General features: G+C 47.4%; 1 protein-coding gene across 1 annotated transcript in view; it reads right to left on the reverse strand.

Annotated features, from left to right (window-relative positions):
- Nucleotides 1–90: 90 nt before the first annotated feature.
- fmn2a (formin 2a) overlaps nt 91–18,752 on the reverse strand; it is a 34,856-nt gene continuing 16,194 nt past the window's right edge. Inside the window, exons 7-17 of the mRNA XM_086122246.1 lie at nt 17,073–17,134; nt 13,526–13,617; nt 13,317–13,446; nt 13,068–13,214; nt 12,080–12,139; nt 11,315–11,435; nt 9,170–9,262; nt 3,636–3,687; nt 2,380–2,529; nt 1,086–1,167; nt 91–953 (exon numbers count right to left, since the gene is read on the reverse strand). Coding sequence (XP_085978372.1) covers nt 927–953; nt 1,086–1,167; nt 2,380–2,529; nt 3,636–3,687; nt 9,170–9,262; nt 11,315–11,435; nt 12,080–12,139; nt 13,068–13,214; nt 13,317–13,446; nt 13,526–13,617; nt 17,073–17,134 — 1,016 coding nt within the window. The 3' untranslated portion in view covers nt 91–926. The remainder of the gene's footprint in view (nt 954–1,085; nt 1,168–2,379; nt 2,530–3,635; nt 3,688–9,169; nt 9,263–11,314; nt 11,436–12,079; nt 12,140–13,067; nt 13,215–13,316; nt 13,447–13,525; nt 13,618–17,072; nt 17,135–18,752) is intronic.

Consider the following 18,752-nt stretch of genomic DNA (forward strand, 5'->3'; position numbering starts at 1 on the left):
TATATTAAATCTATTTCATATAAATCCTATTTGATTATTTCGCTGCACGGCCGCTGACAAACAGGAAAGCAGGAAAGACCCACCAAAATGTAAAATGAATGTAAATTATTTTATTCAATAAATATAGATCTATACATCGATATCTTTTTCAAGGGTCAAAAGGTATCCCATCCAAAACATGTCATGTGATCTTGTTGCTCCGTGAGCACATTTGAGTGGATGAGAGGAAGATGACAAAACAACAAAATGGCCTCCATAAGAATTAAAAGAAAAGCGAACGATTTTAGCTCGATGACATCACATCACGATCACTTTTATAAGAGGTGGGGGGGGGGGGGGGTGACCTTTCGAGGATGAGCGAATGCCGCAAAGGAGGGGCTAAACATGTGGCTACCAAAAAAGTAAAGACACATTTTTTGCCCTTTTTCTTTTAAATGCAAATATCGAATTACGAATGGCACGTTTTTTAAAATCCACGTTGTCCAGCACTCATTTGTCAACTCTCGTGTGCGATAAGGCACTTTGTCAGGGTTATCTATCTTGTAAAACGCTTTGTCCGGAAAGTAGACGGAGATATTGCACGCGGGGAAAAACAAAGACCCTCTACATATGCCTTCAAAAATAAAAAATAAAAAATCCAACGCACGGATACAGTGTTGCTATGAATTTGCGCCGAGCATTTTCTGGCATCCAGGCTCAAATCCCCGAGGGTCGAGTTTGTCTTTTGCAAGCAATAACTCAATAAGTGCTGCCAGAAGCGGGCTGAGCATTCCACGCCTGATACGCTTAAAATGGGCCAACTTGCGATGGTATTAAATAGATTTCTTAAAAAAAAGAAAAAAAATGAATACTTTGGAGTAAAAATGACTGATGCGTCACGTCCGATTGTACTTTCGCAGTAGCCTCGGAAATTACCCTTCTCTGCTTTACATCTTCTGGCCCAGCTTTGCTTTCTGCGGAACAGAGAAAAGATGTTTTTATTTGGGGGCGGGGGGCGGGGGGGCGGGGCGTTGTTTTTCATGAGACTACTTGAGATAAAACAGAGTAGACCGGCAGAACTCAGATGAAGAAAAAGGACGACGTACTATTCCAGTCGCGTGTTTGGGTTTGACGTTGTAGGATGCTTTCTCCTTGGCCTGTTTGAAACACTCCTCCGCCATCTTCAGCCTAAAACGCAAAGCACAAAATAGAAACTGAAGCATTATTCTTGCCACACGCTTTGGAATTTGTTACGTGTAAAAATATGTAATACGGAGCGGAAACCTCCTTCTGCATTATTTCTTAACTTGGTTTGGGTGTCTGTGAATTACGAAATCGGAATGTGTTGTTGGGTCACAAAAAAAAATAATAATATTATCGGGGAAAACTTACATTTTTTTTCTTCATATTTTGCCAAAATTAAGACGGAATTTTCTGAGGGGAAAAAAAATTTGCCTTTGAAATCCAGTCTGAATTTTCCCCAAACAAAGTCAGTAATTCTAAGAGGAAAAAAAAGTACATAATAAAGAATCCATGGCTTTATTTTCCAAGAATAAAGTCATCGCGATCCAATTTAGCAAATAAAGTTCCGTATTAAAAGATTTGAAAATCAGCCACGATGTACCCTGTTGTTCAACAAAATAGAAAAAAAAATTGCCTTAATCAAAAGTCAAGAAAATGATTGTCAGAACATGATCACATTTTTGTCCATTCCTGACATCTCAGCCCTAGTTTCGATCGCCAAAAACTTACACGATCCTCATAAAACTGTGACCTGTGTTCTGTTCACAAAAACAAACAAACAAAAAAAAAAAACATGACCATGACCTGTTGAGCGATGATCACTTCAACCCTAATAAAAAAATTCAGGTTCGGAAGTGGTTGAGCATTTTGGCGAGTTGTCTTGTTCGCTTAAAGAAGAGGGCAGCGATAACTTGACCCGTCAGTGCCAGCGCCGCGTGAGGGAAGATTACAATCTTTAACTGCACGACCGCCGTCGCACGGCGAAAGCCGCACGATAGCTCGGGGCCAAAGGTCAAAGGGTTAACGCTTTCCCATTCTGTTTGTATGCTTTGCTGCCAGCTTCTCACTCGGGGCCTTTGGACGAGTATCACGATGTGATCTTCATGCGGCGTAATGGACCAATTTGCTTTCTGTTGTCCTGCATTGTAATCGGTGTATCCATCACAGCACTGGAAGCCAAGTGGATGCCGGGTGCGTTCTTTTCATTACAGGGGCCGAGGAAGCCGAACGACCGCGATAGGATCTACGGCGTGAGCGCGACACACTTGAACTTGTTCAAGAGTTGGGAACAATTGTTGAATTCCCCAAGCTAGCTAGCAAACAAGCAGTCTATTCATCAACATTCTAGCGCTCTAATCCAGGGCCTGTGTAACTCACCGTTCCTTTAGCATCAGCTTGTTCTGCTTCTTCCACTGTTCTTTAAAATCCGTGGAAAACTCGTGCCAAAGGCCGAAAAGAGTGTTGGGCGACGCCTCCTTTTCTCCCGGTTTGGGTTTGACTGAGAAGGATGTGCTCAGCTCCAAGAAGCTAAAGGAGCAGGAGGACAAAAAAAAAAAAAAAACCTATTACAGCACGAGATAAAACAAGTCAGTTATTGCGAAAAAAAATAAAATTGGTGTAGTCAAAGCAATCTTATCTTGGGATTTGATGCTTTTTCGAAACAAAACAGTGAATTCAGACAACAGACTTGAGAAATTTGAATTTAAGCCACAACGCGATGTGGTGTATCGCTTAGCTATGCTAACCCGGTAGTAAAGTCAACAATCTATGCATCCATTATTTCGTGGTGCCTCTCCTAGCCGACTTTGGGCGAGATGCAGGGGACACCCTCGCCGGAAACAACCATTCGAACCAAGAACCTCCCGACTGTGACGAAGGCACGCTAACCGGCAGTCCTTCATTCTGCTTTCGTTCCATTAGCCAGTGTGTGTGTGTGTGTGTAAAAATGAAGAGTGAAAATATCAATGGCATCCAAATCGCGGGGGGGGAAAAAAAAAAAATTGAAGCTGATTTAGTATCAAATAAAGAGAAACCTTAAAACCTTGAACCTTGGCGGACACGTGTTTAGGGCGTAAAAGGCGGGAGGGCCGCGCGCCAACGATCCATCAGAATCGCCGGTGCCGCGCGACGACGCGCGTCAAGGTGTTGAACGGGGAGCCCGTTTGCAGTGGATCAATACAGTGGACAGGTTGGGCTCTCTTTGTTTGGAGTGCGCCGTAGGAACGCATTCCTCAGCAGCCGTAACAGAAACCTGGAGCCAAGGCTGTCTACTCTCGCTTCGCTTAGATAAACAACGCAGACACCGCACGTGGGGGTGTGCGTGGGGTAGGCTCCCGTCTACTGAGCCCCCGCCCCCCGGAACCATGGCCTGCACCTTCCTCATAACCGAAGGAACCAGAAGCCCTAAATATTGACAAAGCGCCAAGATTAGATTCCTCTGTGAATATGGCATTGAAGGCTTTGCCGGATTTATCTTTCCGTGTTGCCATTTACTTCCAAACTCACAAATCAGGGCTTTGACGCACAAGAGCACGCCTTATGTAACCCACGAAATGGAATAAGAGGAATCACCGACCGGAGAGAAGGTGAAGAAGCCTCCGGACTAATCCTGAAAGAAAGATCAAAGGGCTTACGTGTTTTGCGTGTCTGCCAGTTGTTTCTCCCGCGTTTCCAGCTCAGTTTGGGCTGAAAAAGAGAAAGAAGAGAAAAAAAAAAGGGGCATTTTGTGGAAAAAACGAGAGCCGCGCGAGGAATGCGCGGCAGGGGGATGAGATCGCTGGCAGGCGGACTTGTATGTACACGAGCCGTCCCGCCCGCCATCGTCGCTTAAACCAACAGTTGTTTTCGCGGTCGCTGGTGTGCCACCGAGCGGCTGCAGCGCCGGCTCGCTTCGCCGTTGCGCAACTGACAAATGATTCCGAGCGAGCGCAAGCACAAGTGCCTCTTTGTGCTGTTGTCTCTGGATGGAGACGGATGGCTGTGCGGTGCGAAAGGTGCGAGGTGGAAGGCGAGGGTGAGGAGGTTAAGATGAGCAAAAAAATGTTTGTGGATTCATTTGATAACATTTGGTTTAAAAAAGGCCGAGAATGGAAAATTGTGTGCTGCTCTGCAGTTTTAATGCAAGTATAAAATGTTGATTAATTTTAAAAAAGGAACACCAGTTGGTCATTCATGATGAAGTGGAATTTTTGCATCTTCTTGAGCAAAAAAAAAAAAAAAAAGATCTAATCTTCGGGCAGTAGGCGGGGGACACCCTGAACCGGTCGCCAGCCAATCGCAAGGCACACACAGATGAACAACCATCCATGCTCACACTCACACCTACGGACAATTTGGAGTGTTCAATCAGCCTGCCGTGCAATTTTGGGGAATGTGGGAGGAAACTGGAGTACCCGGGGAAAACCCACGCAGGCAAAGGGAGAACATGCAAACTCCAAACAGGAAGGCCGGAGCCGGGATCGAACCCACGACCTCTGCACTGTGAGGTCGACACGCTAACCACTCGACCACCGACACCCCCCCCCCTCTTTTTAATCCGAATACCCAATTATTCGACAGTATTTTTCAGCAGGATATCCGAATACCAAAATAGTCGATAGCTGCAGCCCTTGACATTACAATATCTTAACTCCCCCCATTTTTTCCCACTCCACTCTGAAACTTGCTCTTAACTTAAAGCTCGTAAAGGGAGAAAAGCCGACGGATGAGACGAGTTCCAAGAAAAAAAAAAAAAAAAAAAGCTACATTTACGAGACTAAAATCATCAGTCTTACAGTTTTAACGCGACGGGTGATTCTCACTCGGCAAGTCTGCTCCGAGTAATATTTCGGCCACCAACTCGCACAAAAGCGGCCTTCAAAACCGCTCCCCGCAAACACATCTCGGTGTCGTGACGAAGACCAAAACAAAAATCACAGAGCAGCGTGGCCGTGATGGTCAGGTCAATATTTCAATCATATTTCGGTTTCTTTGCTAGTCCGTCAAAATATTACTTTGCATCGAAAACAGGTCCCTGGTGCAAAAAAAAAAAAACTGCGGCACTCGTGGACATTTCGAGCAGGCTACAGAGCGCTAATCTCAGCGAGCATCCGGCTCACTTGGAGTCGCGGTGGAGTGCGACAGCCTGGCTCGATGGCGGTTAACTTATCTTATTTCTGATCCGCAGGCTCCCTATTTTCAAATAGAATAAGAGCAACAGCGGATTCGATTCAGCCGTATGTCCACCCCCCCTTGGGTCGCGCCGTCAACTGTACTGCCGTATAATAGTCAAAGAGGGAGCCGGTTGTCTTCGCGGTCAATAAACGTACGCTAAAGCCGCATTAAACTGTCAATGGTTGACCATGTCCTCGAGTCAATTCTCCTCATGGGTTCGTTTTGGGAGGCAGACACGACTGCGGATAGAACAGATAATCTTTCCTGGCGCAAATCAATGTTCAGCTCTTATCCCGGGAATATCTGGTTGCGATGTGTAATTGAAGCCAGAGCAGCATCTTAAGATCTCGGAGAAACCCGTTGGGACCGATGCGATTGCACGGCGCTAAATCACCCATCGAGCCAACAGTCCAATTCCTGCGGGATGACAGCTCGTCAATATCTTATGATAAATATTAACGAGGCTTCATATCGAGCTTTGTTCCTTGAGAAAAGTAAGTAGCGTATTTTCACGATCATACGGTGCGCCGGATTAAAAGGCGCCGTGTGGGTTATGGTGATAATGCACTTGAGCGTATTAAAAAAAAAAAAAAAAAAAAAAGGCAACGGGAGCAAAACTGAGTTTGGTGGTATTTATGCATTTAACTTTATACACATATCATTTATGGATCAATCCTCATCCAGGCGTGGGAAAAACCCCCCCAAAAAAACCCATCCGGTCTCTTCACGTTCGCCTCACCGAGCCACTCTCTCATTTTCTCCCCGTCCGCCCAGCCTTTTCCATTTGCCTTAACGCAAACTCCAGCCGGAAAGCTTTCTTTCGGCACAGTCTTTCTCTTCAAAATCACCATGGGGGGGTGAGGGGGGGTCAGTTTCTGCCCATTGCTATGGCAACCAAGCACAACAGCAAACTTGTGCCCCGTTGCGCATATCGCTACCGAGCTGGTCCCCTTTCTTTTCCACAACGCGATTCACCGGGATGTTGAAAGTGAGCGGCACCTCGTCCGCGTTGGTGACGTGTTTGTCGGCAATCTTTTGACACGGTGACCGAGTGGTTGGCATGACTGTCTGTCGAATCTTAGCTACGGAACTTTCGCTTGTGCAGTTGACACGTTTGGGCTGTGCTTATGTGCGTTTTCTCCAAGTACTTCAAAAAGGAAAAAAAAAAAAAAGTAGTGGGTTAATCGTCTCTACGCGCTCTCGGTCAGCTGGGAAGGCTTCAACTCAACTGTGACCTTATTCGGGACAAGTGCAATAAAAACTGCACGGTTGATGGATAAGCAGTCACCTTCTGATGAAAAACATTTTCCCTCAAAATTTTGTGATTTTATTGTTTGACAGAAAGCAAGCAGAAGGATTTTCTCTGCGTTCCAGGCGTAGTTTGGCAAAGCCCGGGGGGGGGGGGGGGGGGGATACCTGCGCTATCATCGGACAGTGACGATAGAAAAGTAACAGTCATTACTTAGCTTGGCAATTATATGGTGAGCAAAAGATGAAAAACGTCTCACGGCGGTTTTGAGAAGATTTGGGGTGAATGGATGCAATCCTGCCCTCATAATTTGGAGGTCCATCAGAAACAGATTATCCAACCGGGCCCAAAGAACGGCGAAAGACTTTGTGAAGCGAGCGGCAAAAAAAAAAATTTTAAAAAGCAGCGAGACCAAACAACGGATTCCCAACATGTCCGGTTCCACTGTGATCCTGTGGTTAGTTTCATGGCCAGAAAACAAACTAAGGCGGTTCAAAACTATGGAGCCAGAAACAGTTAAAACCGCGGGCCTTTTTGGAGATTAGCGAAATAACAAAAAAAATATGACATTTGGATGTTTTCTTGTTTTGTTTTGAGTGTTCTCCACCCCCCTCCTCCTCCTCTTTTCTAACGCCACAGTGGCGGAACCCCAAGAATCCCGTCTGGAGCCAAGCGAGTGAAACTTCCACGCTCGCATTCGTCTCTCCGAGGAAAAACCTTGTCATGTGAATCAAAGCGGGAGCTTCCATATTTCTCTCTCCCAACCCAGAAAGGGAGCGCATGAGAGAGGGGACCGAGGGGAGCGAGGGGAGTAACGCGGGGCGCCAGGAGCTTTTCATCTGCAGACTTCCTTTAAAAAAAAAAAGAAAAAAAAAATGGACAGCGAGCTTTACCGCCGAGCCACATATGCTCCGCGTTAGACTTCCTCATTTGAATACAAAAGCAGTCGGCGCGAAGCCTGTGGCATGTTCCTTCAGAGAGATTGGTCACAGACAGTTAAATGTCGCCTGGGTCAAAGCCAACAGAAGACAAATGCATTTATTGTTATATAAAAACACCCGGCAAACAATGTTGCTGGCTACGGTTGTGCAACAAAAGCGACACAATAGCGCTTTCCTAATTCTGAAGCTTCCCTATTTAACGTCAGCGTAATGGCTTTTTATTTATTTTATTTTATTTCTTTTTTTGCAGGACGCGTGTCAACTATCCTTCGCGGCCCGTAAAAGTTCTTCACGATAGTCAAACACGGCAACATAAATGCGAGTATTGCTTCATTGGCGCTCAACGGCCTGAATATGAAATGGAGCCACGGCTCACCCCGCCCGCTTAACTCCTCGGTAAGGCTTTCGTTACCATGACGACCATAAACTTAGCATCATGACGCTGCTAAGTTAGCTTTATTTTATTTTTTTTTTCAAAATCATTACACACAACAATCCTGTACTGTCGAATGAAACCAAAGATCAAAACCTGTTTTTGTTGCAAACGTAAATTTGGCGAGCTGTAGGCGAAGCGCGGAGACTGTTGACATTGGTCGACAGTCCCTTAGCCAATCGGGATGCGGAACGCGACGCACTGTAAAAAAAATAAAGACATAAATAAACATCGTTTTGTTTTACGGCTAAACCACCGAAGATGTGGTTGTTGTCACCGTTCCGAAATATCAACGAGATCAAGATTTCCGTGTCGATCTGGTGACGAGCTCTCACGTCTCAGTTCGCGTTTATGGTTCCCTTGCACAAAAACATCAAGACTTTTAAACTTAAAGATGCACTGTCGTGAATTAACGGCAATGTCGAATGCATACTAAGTCTCCGGTAAAGATTTGAGTCGATTCTTGTCGTTTGGCCAGCCTGACAACACTTTTTCCTCTCATCTTTGATTCCTCCGGGAGATATTGGGTAATGTGAATATTTATGGAAGCAAAACCATGCGAGACCGAGGCGAGGGAAAGCCACTCTCAGTGGGGCTTGTTGACATGTGAAATGCGACGTCTACAAGTCTACAAGCCGCGATTTGGAAGATGGATTCTACTGCTTATAAAACCCACTTGGATAAAATGAAGCCGTACGTGGATTAGAAGTGTGAAAGGGCATAAATGAAAGCACTTTTCCTATACGGTTGTGGTCGGGTAATGGCATTCTGAAACATAAGCGGTGAAAGAGGAGGTGCACCTCAATTTATCATCATCATTTGAGCAGCCCTATTGGTAAACATCTGATAGCAAAGGTTTGTTTGATTTTGATCAGGTAGACGGAGGCGCGTTCAACAAGGTGAGCGGCTTTTGCGGGGCGTACACCCTGGACTGGTGATCGGCCCAATTACATTGCGGGTCGCACGTCGAAGCCTGATGACGATTCTGATCATTTGAATCCGTTGTGGTGGAGCAGGGAGACTAAAACGAACCGGACAGGGGCTCTCGAGGACCTGACTTGGGCACCCCTGATTTCGAGCCTTCATTCAACCTAGCGTGTTTTTGAAGTTGCGGTAGGCGCCGAGAGAAAACCCACGCGAGCACAGAGGTCTGAGACTCAAACCCAAAACCACAGAAGCGTGAAGCAGACGTGCTGACCGCGACGGCAACAATGCGCCTGACTGACATAAGTAAGGTCAATTTGAAGCGGAAGGGAAGCAAAGTACAATTTTAAATAGGAAAAAGGATAAAGCCGGACGATGTACCGCATCCTGTATCCTGCCGGAATTCCGTACATTCTGTGTCAAACTGTGGATGTATGTCCGAAAAGTGACAAAGTGAGAGTAACTCACCCTGGCGAACAAACTCATCCATTTTGTCCTTGAAGGGCTGCAGGTTGTCTTCTGAGGACAGCTTGCATACTTTTTCTGTCTCTCTGGAGCACGCTGAAAGAAAAGGATGCGAATGCTGCGTGAGTAGACGTCGTGTCGGGGTCACGAATCACCGCCTGTATATTTTCCTCGCTCCGTCTCCAATACATTTGCAATGTCGATGAGGCCCACGAGGAGCGAAGGATATGCGTTTGTGTTTGAAATTCAGAAACCATATGTCGCCTCTCCTAGTGGGACCCAACGACCCCCGCTCGTATTCTCTGCCTTAGCCGATGTCATGTTTGGTGCTTATCGGAACACCCCAGCCTCCCATTCGGGAAGCCCGCGTCTGTCGGGGACCTCGCTCGGTAATGACGAGTTCCGCGGATTGAGCCAGGGGGGGATGAGATTTTTACGTGCGGGCAGTTTGCGACAACGCCGTCATACAAGTCCATTCTCCTACCCTGCGTGAGTGATTAAATGTTCACAAGTTACAAATTACGCCGGGGGGGGGGGGGGGGGAGGCTATCTGGCAAAAGCGTAGGGCACAAACTGATTGGTTTAGCAGCAAAGGCGCATAAAACATCCCAGCGACCAGACCTCGTTTGAGGAATTGACCATGGGGACAAAATGGCGCTTTATTATTTGCACAAAAAGAACATTTGTAAGCGCCCGTGCACAAGTCGGGACTTGGAAAGTGCTGCCGAATGCTTCAAGAAAGAGAAATGAGCCATTTCCCAACAGCCGCGTTCGTTCGGTCTTCACTTGGTGTCCAAGTGGAAGCCAAGCAGCACGCAGAGATCTTGATCGATCAATCAAATTATTTTTCCGTGTGTTTTCAGGAGGGAACGTTTAACCAGATTGAGCTCGCTTCTTTTTTTTTCAAATAACAATTGCCTCAGACACGAGGAGAGATTCTGCTGCCAAAAATCTAACGAATTTCGAGTTCTAGATGATGGAGACGTGACAGCATATGGTAGATTTCCGTAGATGCCATGAAAATGTGGGCCACCGCAGTGAGCAGGACAGAAAAGCGCACCCCCCCCCCCCCCCCCCGCAATGCATTCACGTTTGTTGTTTTTGCCTCCATTGCTGATGATGATTGCATCTCAAACCTTTCCATGACGGAGGTCAATCAAAATCCCGGATTATCCATCCATTCAATTTCTATACGGGTTTTCCAATATTAGAGATGAGTGTTATGGAGGGGGGGGGCGGGGGGGGGGGTTCAATAACAGGGTGATCGTGAATGGGGCATCTGGTTCAGTTACAGGAGACAACAATGTACACTCCTGATACTTTGTTCTGAAACCGCGAGATTCAGGGGGGGGGGGGGGGCACGTCCTGTCCAGCCTGTTTTGGGACATCTCCCTCCTCCAACACACCTCATTCAAATGATCAGTATTGATCAGTATGATCATATATTGTTGGGTTTCAGATGACTGGTACTTTTGTACCGTGTCAACTATGTGAAGCACTATATTACAAACTGCCCTGGGGGGGGGGGGGGTTGTAACATTTCCGTTTTAGCGACATTAATGATCATTCTTCCTGTACATCCTGCTTGGTGGGTCTCAGATTAAAAAAAAAAAAAAAGTAGCGTGCGCATCAAAGATGAGTTGACAAAAATGTGACGTAATACCGCAAAATTTCTGGATTTTCCGCGGACGTCGTTGCAAACGGGACGCAATGAACATCATGCTTAAATCTCCAAATTTTCCAGCCATTTCTTCAAGGGTTTACTCTGGCTGAAAGTAAAAGCAGCACCTCCATTCTATACGCTGATCTCAATTTCATGAGGAGCTCTCTGCCGAACCCACGGGGGTCTCGTCCCCGAACCATTCGCATCTGTTTCTGCTTGTCGTCTCGACAACAACCAGATGTTATCTGGCAAGTTGACACACCTCCGCCGATCCGACCGCGGCCGTAGCATGCTCGGCTTTTGGGGAAAATTAGTTTCCGTTTCCGCGCGTGAAGTTAAAGGCCTCATGCATAATTCAGGGCTTCGCCTTTCCTCACGCGTTGCCCATAAACAAATAACACCTCGGGGTCACACTTAAAAGCAGCCGAAGGGAAAGGCGGGCGGGCGGGCAGCAAGCGAGCGTCCAGGCTCGGCGGTGACCTTACCGGTCAGATCTCTCCGTAGCTTGCGCAGGTCCTTTTGAAAGTCCTCGAACTTCATCTGGGAGGCCTGGAAGAGGTCGTGCGGCTCGGGCAGGGGGTAGGCGCACGTCTCTCTTCCAGCGTGCTGGTGAAACACAACACGCGCATTCATGCAGAGAAACACCGGAGGCTCCCCGACTTGAGCAAGGCCTCGCGCTTGTGTACATTATCGACGGCGGGGGCCGGATTGATAGAAATGTTTTAAATGGCCCTCGCGCACTTACGAACAATTCAAACGAGTCGGAGAAGATCTGTTTGGTTTTGCAACACATTAAGGACCAATTAAGCGGGGCAAACAGGAAAAAAAAATCATCACACTCCTCTCCATCACTGTCGCTCCAAGGCCATTATGGGTTCGGCCAGCACGTAAGGCAGGTTGATCTTGGCAAGCGGCACTCGGGGCCGAGTTCATCTCATCTGGCGAAAACTAATTATTTACACCGGCGCCTCTTCAGATGCCGTGCCAGCGAACGGACGGCCCGTTTGAACGAACCCAGGCCGAGAGATGAAGAGTGAAACGCAGACAGAAAAATCACGAGCCAAACGGAGGAGGAGCGAGATTTCGGTTTGCCGAATATATACCGTAAAGAAAAATAAATCATTTGATAACGGATAAAGTCATCGTGTCCTCTGGCGGGAGAGGAGATGAAAAGAGGGCTCTGGAAGGATTTCTGAGGCAATCGGACCCGAACGGAAAAGTGATCCAAATAAACAGAAATGAAAACATACCTCATCAAAGTGCCTCAGATAGTAAGCAACCACGTAGGACAAAAGACTCTGGGAGTTATCCTGAAAGAAAGGAAAAGACCGAAATAAATAAACCCAAATCCTTTATTTATTAATCTAATCAACTCGGCGCAGGACGTTTCAATTTGTGCGCGGGCACACCAAAATAGAAACAGCGGACTGAGGAGGAGGGGGGTCGGGGGGGGGGGGCATCAATCATGACATGAGGGGGAACAATGTAACAACACGCTCGGACCGGCTGTCATAATTCAGAGCGGGATGTTCTTTATGGATGCAACGCTCGGTCCACCTCCACCGCAGCGCAAAAGCAGCATCATGGCCTTATATGGCGGCGCCAAGGGCAGACTGGGACCTGTGTGAGATTGAGCGAGAAGAGTAAACACGATGGCCTCCCCTCCAAAGCTCCGCGGCTTCATGCCGACCACGACTTCCAAGACTGGACTCTTAATTCCAGGTTTGGGGGGGAGCCACGGGAGGTCAAGATTTTCCGATAACTTCCCTCCCCGACTATTTTTATATCCAGCGGAGCCTTCAAAGGTCAACGCAATCCCTTGCTCTCATTTTGAAACCGTTTTGTTCGATGGGATGTCATGTCAAGTGAACGGATTCATTCCAGGCACAAAGAGCATTCCAAAAAAAAAAAAAAAAAAAAATTGCAGGTAAAGTAACCGTCACACCCAGAGTTCAAGAAGCTAACACAAAATTGATGATTCATTTCGTCTAACACCAGCACACAATACTCATCGTATGATGACATTTGACATATACGTAATAGAAAAGGAGCAGGAGACATTTTGCTCTCAAGCTAATCTTTGTCACTCCCATGCTAATCATTAGCATGCTACGTTACGTTGGTCATCACGCTCTAAACATGAGCAAATTGTACAACCTTTGATTTGGTTTTTCCTTCCCATGAAAATTTCCCCTCCTTATTGCAACGTGAACATTTCTTTTTCTCGGAAGCACTTACGCCGCTCTTCACGTCCTTCAGTTTGGGCAGAATGTCCAGAGTGAAGCCATCAGCCTGCCCGCGGGTTCGATTACCTCCATTCATGAAGTTACCAAAAGCCAGAACCAGACCCAGAACCTGCAATACGCACTTTCCGCTCTGAAGAGACTGAGACACGCACAAACAGAAGTCAACGACACGAATGCTAATAAAAAAGAAAATAAAAAAGGGGGGGGGGGGGGAGAAGAGCTCAGTGTTACGGTGGCTCACCTTGCAGGTTCTTTGTAGTATTTCCATTTTGCGGACAATTGAAGTTATGCATTCATAGAACGTGGACTGGAAAAGGATGCAGAAGACCCTTTCGGAGAAGTTGGGGATCTCGGATAACTGCAAGAGGAACCTGAAGGAGGAGTGTTGACCGATGTTCAATTTCATTCACTGAGACGACTCGAGTCGCAAGTAGTGCACTGCAGACTCACTGCTCGGGCTTGTCCAGCGGCTTTGCGCCCTCCTTGTCTTGCGTGGACTTCATGTGTTTCCCAATGCTCTCCATCTCATCATTTTGGGCTCTCTGGGAAAGGTGGATTTATTATCATTATTATTTTTTTAATTTTCAAATGTCTTCAAGCAAACACAAACTTGGATGGTTACTTGAAGGTGGTTGCGGAGCTTCTCCCGGTGCGCGGGCATGCCTTTCGACAGTAAATTCGCCAAATTTGTGACTTGGTAAAATTCCAAACAGCTTGCAGCTATTCACTAACAGGCAGATGACCAACGATTCGCGTGGTTGTTTAATTGATGACATAATGGGTGGGCGGGTACATAGACGCCAAATTTTTGTTGCATAATATTTCAAGATAGATTGGCTAGCAACCAGTTCAGGGTTTTCCCCCGCCTGCTGCCCGAAGATAGCTGGGATAGACTCCAGCGACGCCCGCAATTTTAAAAAAACGCTTCATCATGTCAGTTGCATATCCTGCCAAAGCAGGAAGATGAAGGAAGAACGTAAAGTTGCCGCTCCCCCAGTTGTCCTGTCCAAAAAAAAAAAAACCCCCGAGCAGGCCGGCCTTCGCGGGGATCCTCGGCGGACATCAATAGCGTGCATCAAACGCTCCGAGGGTCCCATTAGTATTCCGCACACCGCCACCTTCTTCGGGCAAAGGGCGAGCTCCCTTTCGCCCTCCTCTCGAGACGTTTTTCAAGTGTAAATATATTTAACGCAAAGCAGATCCGTTTCAAAGGGCGGCAGCGCGGCTCAGCGGTGTTTGGCGTAATTGGGGACAAGTAGGCACGGGCGTGTGATCTTTGAATTGCAAGGGCATGTTGCAACGGTTGTTAGCATGGGAAATGCAGTCCCCATGTGGAATATCAAATGCAAAGGAATGTAGGATGATATTCGGTGATGGCGGATTTCGAGCAGTCGTTGGCCAAGTGGTATTCATTATCCGCTTTTCCGCTTCTGGGCAAAGGGAGCCGACTACGGCTAATTCTCTCATTTATGTCACTCAGTGCGCCGTTTATGAGCGTCTCTGTGCACTGAGGTGCAAAGAATACTTTCCGAATGGGCGAGGGTATAAGGCAATAAACATAGAAAGGCATCAGGAGCCGCACGCCATGAAGAAAATCAAGAGGGCGATCATTAAAAGATCGTACGAGAGGGACGGTGGTTCGGACTGACCCGCGTGACATTTCGCTACCGTCAGCAGTCTGAGCTTCAGACAGCCAGTCTGGGCCCAGATTATGGCTTGTGATATTGCAAGGGAGGGAGCCGTTTCCCCACTATCACTGCGACCCGCTTTTAATGGCTTATTGTTCAAAGCGCAGGAGTGACTATAATCCGCAAGATCGCAGACTGAGCGACTCTACGCCCGCAGAAAGAGAGAAAGAGAGAGAGAGAGAGAAAAAAAAAATCAGAGCTCGCTCGGTTTCGGTTTGTTTGCGAGCGTATTTGTGCCGAGGCGCGGCGAGGAAAGTGAGGGAGAGCAGCCCTGTCCTTTTGCGCCGCCGGAGAGCGAGCGAGGGCGTAGCCATTAGAAGCCCCCTCGCATTCCTCAAGACAGGCTGACTGTGCTGCCAACTGTGGTTTAGGGGTCTGGAGACCCACAGACAGGATGGAGTCTCGCAATACAAAAGGGAAACAATTTGGCTCCTCCACTCAATAACACAGCCCGAGGCGGCGAAGGGGCGGAGGGGGAGAAAGGAGAAGGGGCGAGAGGCCTTTCCAAATCGCGGGGTGAGCGGTTGAGAGGTTAGGAGAGGCTCTTGACATGTTGGTTCGGAAGCGGCAGCTTGTCCCGTTCCCAGGATCGACATCGGCGATGTACAGATTTTGCTGTCGAACCTGATCCTCCGTTGAGTTGTGAAAATGATCCTCCGTTGAGTTCTGAAAACTTCACCAAGGTTTCGTTCTCTTTCCGTTACACCTTGAAGCCCTTTTCACACTGCACTTAGCGGGGTATGGCCAGATCGCCGGGCACTAGCGCCAGGTTGAATTTCCAAACGCACCCGAAATCTGCAAAGGATGCACCCATGCCCCGACGGCTTTGTTTTACAACAATGAAAGATGGAGCAGGCTACATCTCGTGTAAACCAGCGCCAAATGTCACCACGTTTACTTCCTAGCCGGTTGCTATGTTAGCATTTCCAAATATGGGCGCGCTGGCAACCTGGCCACCGGTGTCTTTTGCATTTTGAGAGTGCAGATGAAAATGGTTTAATATGCCACATGATGGCGCCAGAGTGCTGGCTAAAGAGGAAAATAGTTGTTGGTGTCAAGGAAGTACGTAAAAGTGAACCAACGTACGGTACGAGTTTTTGCTTTCTGTCGCGAGGAAGCAGCGATAGACCGTGAGATTTTTGAAAGGGCTTGGGGTCAAGGTTTGTGGTATAATTATGGTTCACACTATTGATATAGACAATTCCAAACATTTTTAGAAGGGGTATTCATTACTTGCTGCCTTTGAATAGCTCTTTTTTTTCTTCTTCTTTTCATGCGGCCTTGGCCAAAAAGGAATTCAGAGTTTTCACAGCATCTTCAAACTGGAACGCACGCTGATTTTTATAGGCTGTTCTTTACTGTGTGCGCTCCCGGTGGTTTCCTACCGCCCCTTCGGAATACGAGATGCGCTTTTATTGTCGGAGCGTTGAAACATGCCGACGACAGGCATTGATGCAAATATTATGAAGGCACAATGCGCTTGCAAGTGTCCTTGTCAAACATGTTGATGATGGAGGAGGAGGAGGAGGAGGAGCGCTCGCCCAGAGCAAAATTGGAGTCGATTAGATCCAGCGTGACAAAAACATATTTACCGTGTTAAATCACCGCTCCCCTATTCAGGCCCACTACGAACATCACACGCTTTGCGGCTAGCCGCTTTGCTTTGGTGCCTAATGCCCATGTCCTTTGGTTCAACCCTTTAACAGGGAGGCAGGAAACTCCACATCTGAAGTGAAAAATCTCTTCACAGTAGAGTGGCGTCGAGTGGAAAAACATGTCGCTTGATTCTGGAAACACAACAGCCTAATTGAATTGATTTGGTGTTTTTCTGCAAAAAGTTGAGCTTTTTGCTTTTGAAGGAAAAGCCAATCGTGTGAATTGTGGTTTCCACACAAAAACAATGCTAACAGTGGACGCTCAGCTGCTTGGAATGGCGATGAATCACATCTCGCCCAATCCTTCTTTGGTCGCCTTCTGCCATTAAATAGCAGACGGTGTGAAATGTGCAAGGGTGTCTTTCTGTTTGCCGCGAGCGACGGCTTCAAAATAAAAGCTAAATGGAAAGAAGAAGGGCAAAACTGTTTCGTTGTGTTGCTGTGCGCCTTTTGTTGCCCCACTTTGCGTGATTATGTATTTTGTAAAGCGCCGTAATGTTTACGGCTCAAGATTGATGACACAAAGCCGCCGTGTGTGTGTGTGTGTGTGTGCGCGTGTGTGCGAGACTCACTCGTCTTTCCCTTCAAGATAAAAAAAAAATAAATGCGGTTTCGGAGCGACTGTGACACCGCCCCGTTGTTTTTGATACTCACATTCTCGTAAAGGGCTTGTAGGGTCTCCAGATCCACGACTGTGTTGTCCATATTGAGGACGGCTGAGGGACGGAGGAGAGGGCATTAAAAGCAGGCAAGCACAATCGAGTCTCGAAAGTTGACATCACAACATTTTGGTGGAGGAAGCACGACTGACACGTGTCCATTACGACACACCAACAACTTCACCGAGAACCCCAGCATATTCATGACTTTCGATTTTAGACAAAAGTAGCCCTTTGCTCTGTTGTGGCAGGCCGGCGAACTACGTTGAAGTGAGGTGGCGTGCTTCATTTCGACAAACGTGGTCGCTGGCACCATCTTGTTCCCAAAGAACTCTGTTGAAGTGAGCAAAGGCGCTGCGTTAAGACAAAAGTAGTGGCTCGCCGCCATCTCGTTGCATCTTAGTGACGAGGAGCTATGTTGAAGTTAGTCGAGGAGCTCCCATAAGAGAAAAGTCGCACTTTGCAGCTACCTTGCAGCATCTCTGTCCCAGGCAACTATGTTGGAGTGAGTTGAGGAGCTTCCTAAAGTTATAAGTAGTGCCCTGACACCATCTTGTGGTATCTATCAGCAGTTATAAATACCTTTTGAAAGATTTGCCTTCTATTTGGGCAAAGAGCTGGGATTTCGCCGTGTTGCTTCGCAACAATAACTGTTCACCAACGTTGATGTTCCCGTCTCAAAAGAGTCGCAGCTCAGGTTGAAAGCGGCGCGAGATCTTCACCCGACATAACCGGCGTGAGGAAGTTATTATGTAAAAATTAATCTTACATCAGGGTGGAAGTGGGGAACAGCTCCCTTTTTCAGAAGTAGGCAGACAAAAGATTGACTGGGTTGTGTAATTTCACACTTGATGCCTGGAAAGGCACTCCGGAGACGCAAAACTATTTGCACACAAGCAATAAAATGGCAATTTCCCATAACCTGTCTCCCCTTTATGATAGCTGAGAGCTGGGCTGCGGTTTGAAGCTGGATGGAAACACGACTCGCATTTTCCCCGCACAGCCCAGCGCGTCATATGAGGCCACGTTCAGATTTATCAGCTCCGGTCGCGATCGGGGACGAACAAGGGGCCGCAAAGTCCAACCTAAATACGGAGGTCTTCGAAATGCGCCGGCGCTACGCCGACGTGCGTTTGAACTCGCGTGTTTGAATTCCTGCCGTCGCCTTTTTGTCTCGGCGCGAGGACCCAGGCGCCCGCGAGCATTAATCCTTTGAAAGTAAACGTTTCAAGACAAACACGGCCCCGGGGGTCTGAGGCGTTGACGCCGATGTGTTGTCGCTACGGGTGTGTAATTGCCCGGCAAAACACTCAACGCCGAGACACTTCTGTGTTTAGGATTTCATCGGGCCACCTTCGACTCCCCTTGTTCTCTTGTGCAAGGTGTCAGGAGTGTACAAAGAAAAATGGAACAAGGTGGAACAGACGTTCCCGCTTTGTCTCGTGGTTCGGGTGTGAAACGGCACTGAGCTTCATTATCAGTTGAAAGCAAAGATGGAACACGCGTCGGTGCGATATCTAGGTTCGATTTTATTTTATTGTTTTTTGGTTTTTTTTACACGAATAGGGACTTTGTGTTTTTGGGACAACCCATTACCGTAAACATTGATGTGCTTCGTCGCCTACTCTGGCCTGGCAGACTCGGGTCAGTTCGTGAAGCTTAGAATACAAAGCGA

Source organism: Hippocampus guttulatus, chromosome 10 (genome assembly GCF_054856545.1).
Source record: "Hippocampus guttulatus isolate MCC_2025c chromosome 10, RoL_Hgut_1.0, whole genome shotgun sequence".
NCBI classification, from domain to species: domain Eukaryota; kingdom Metazoa; phylum Chordata; class Actinopteri; order Syngnathiformes; family Syngnathidae; genus Hippocampus; species Hippocampus guttulatus.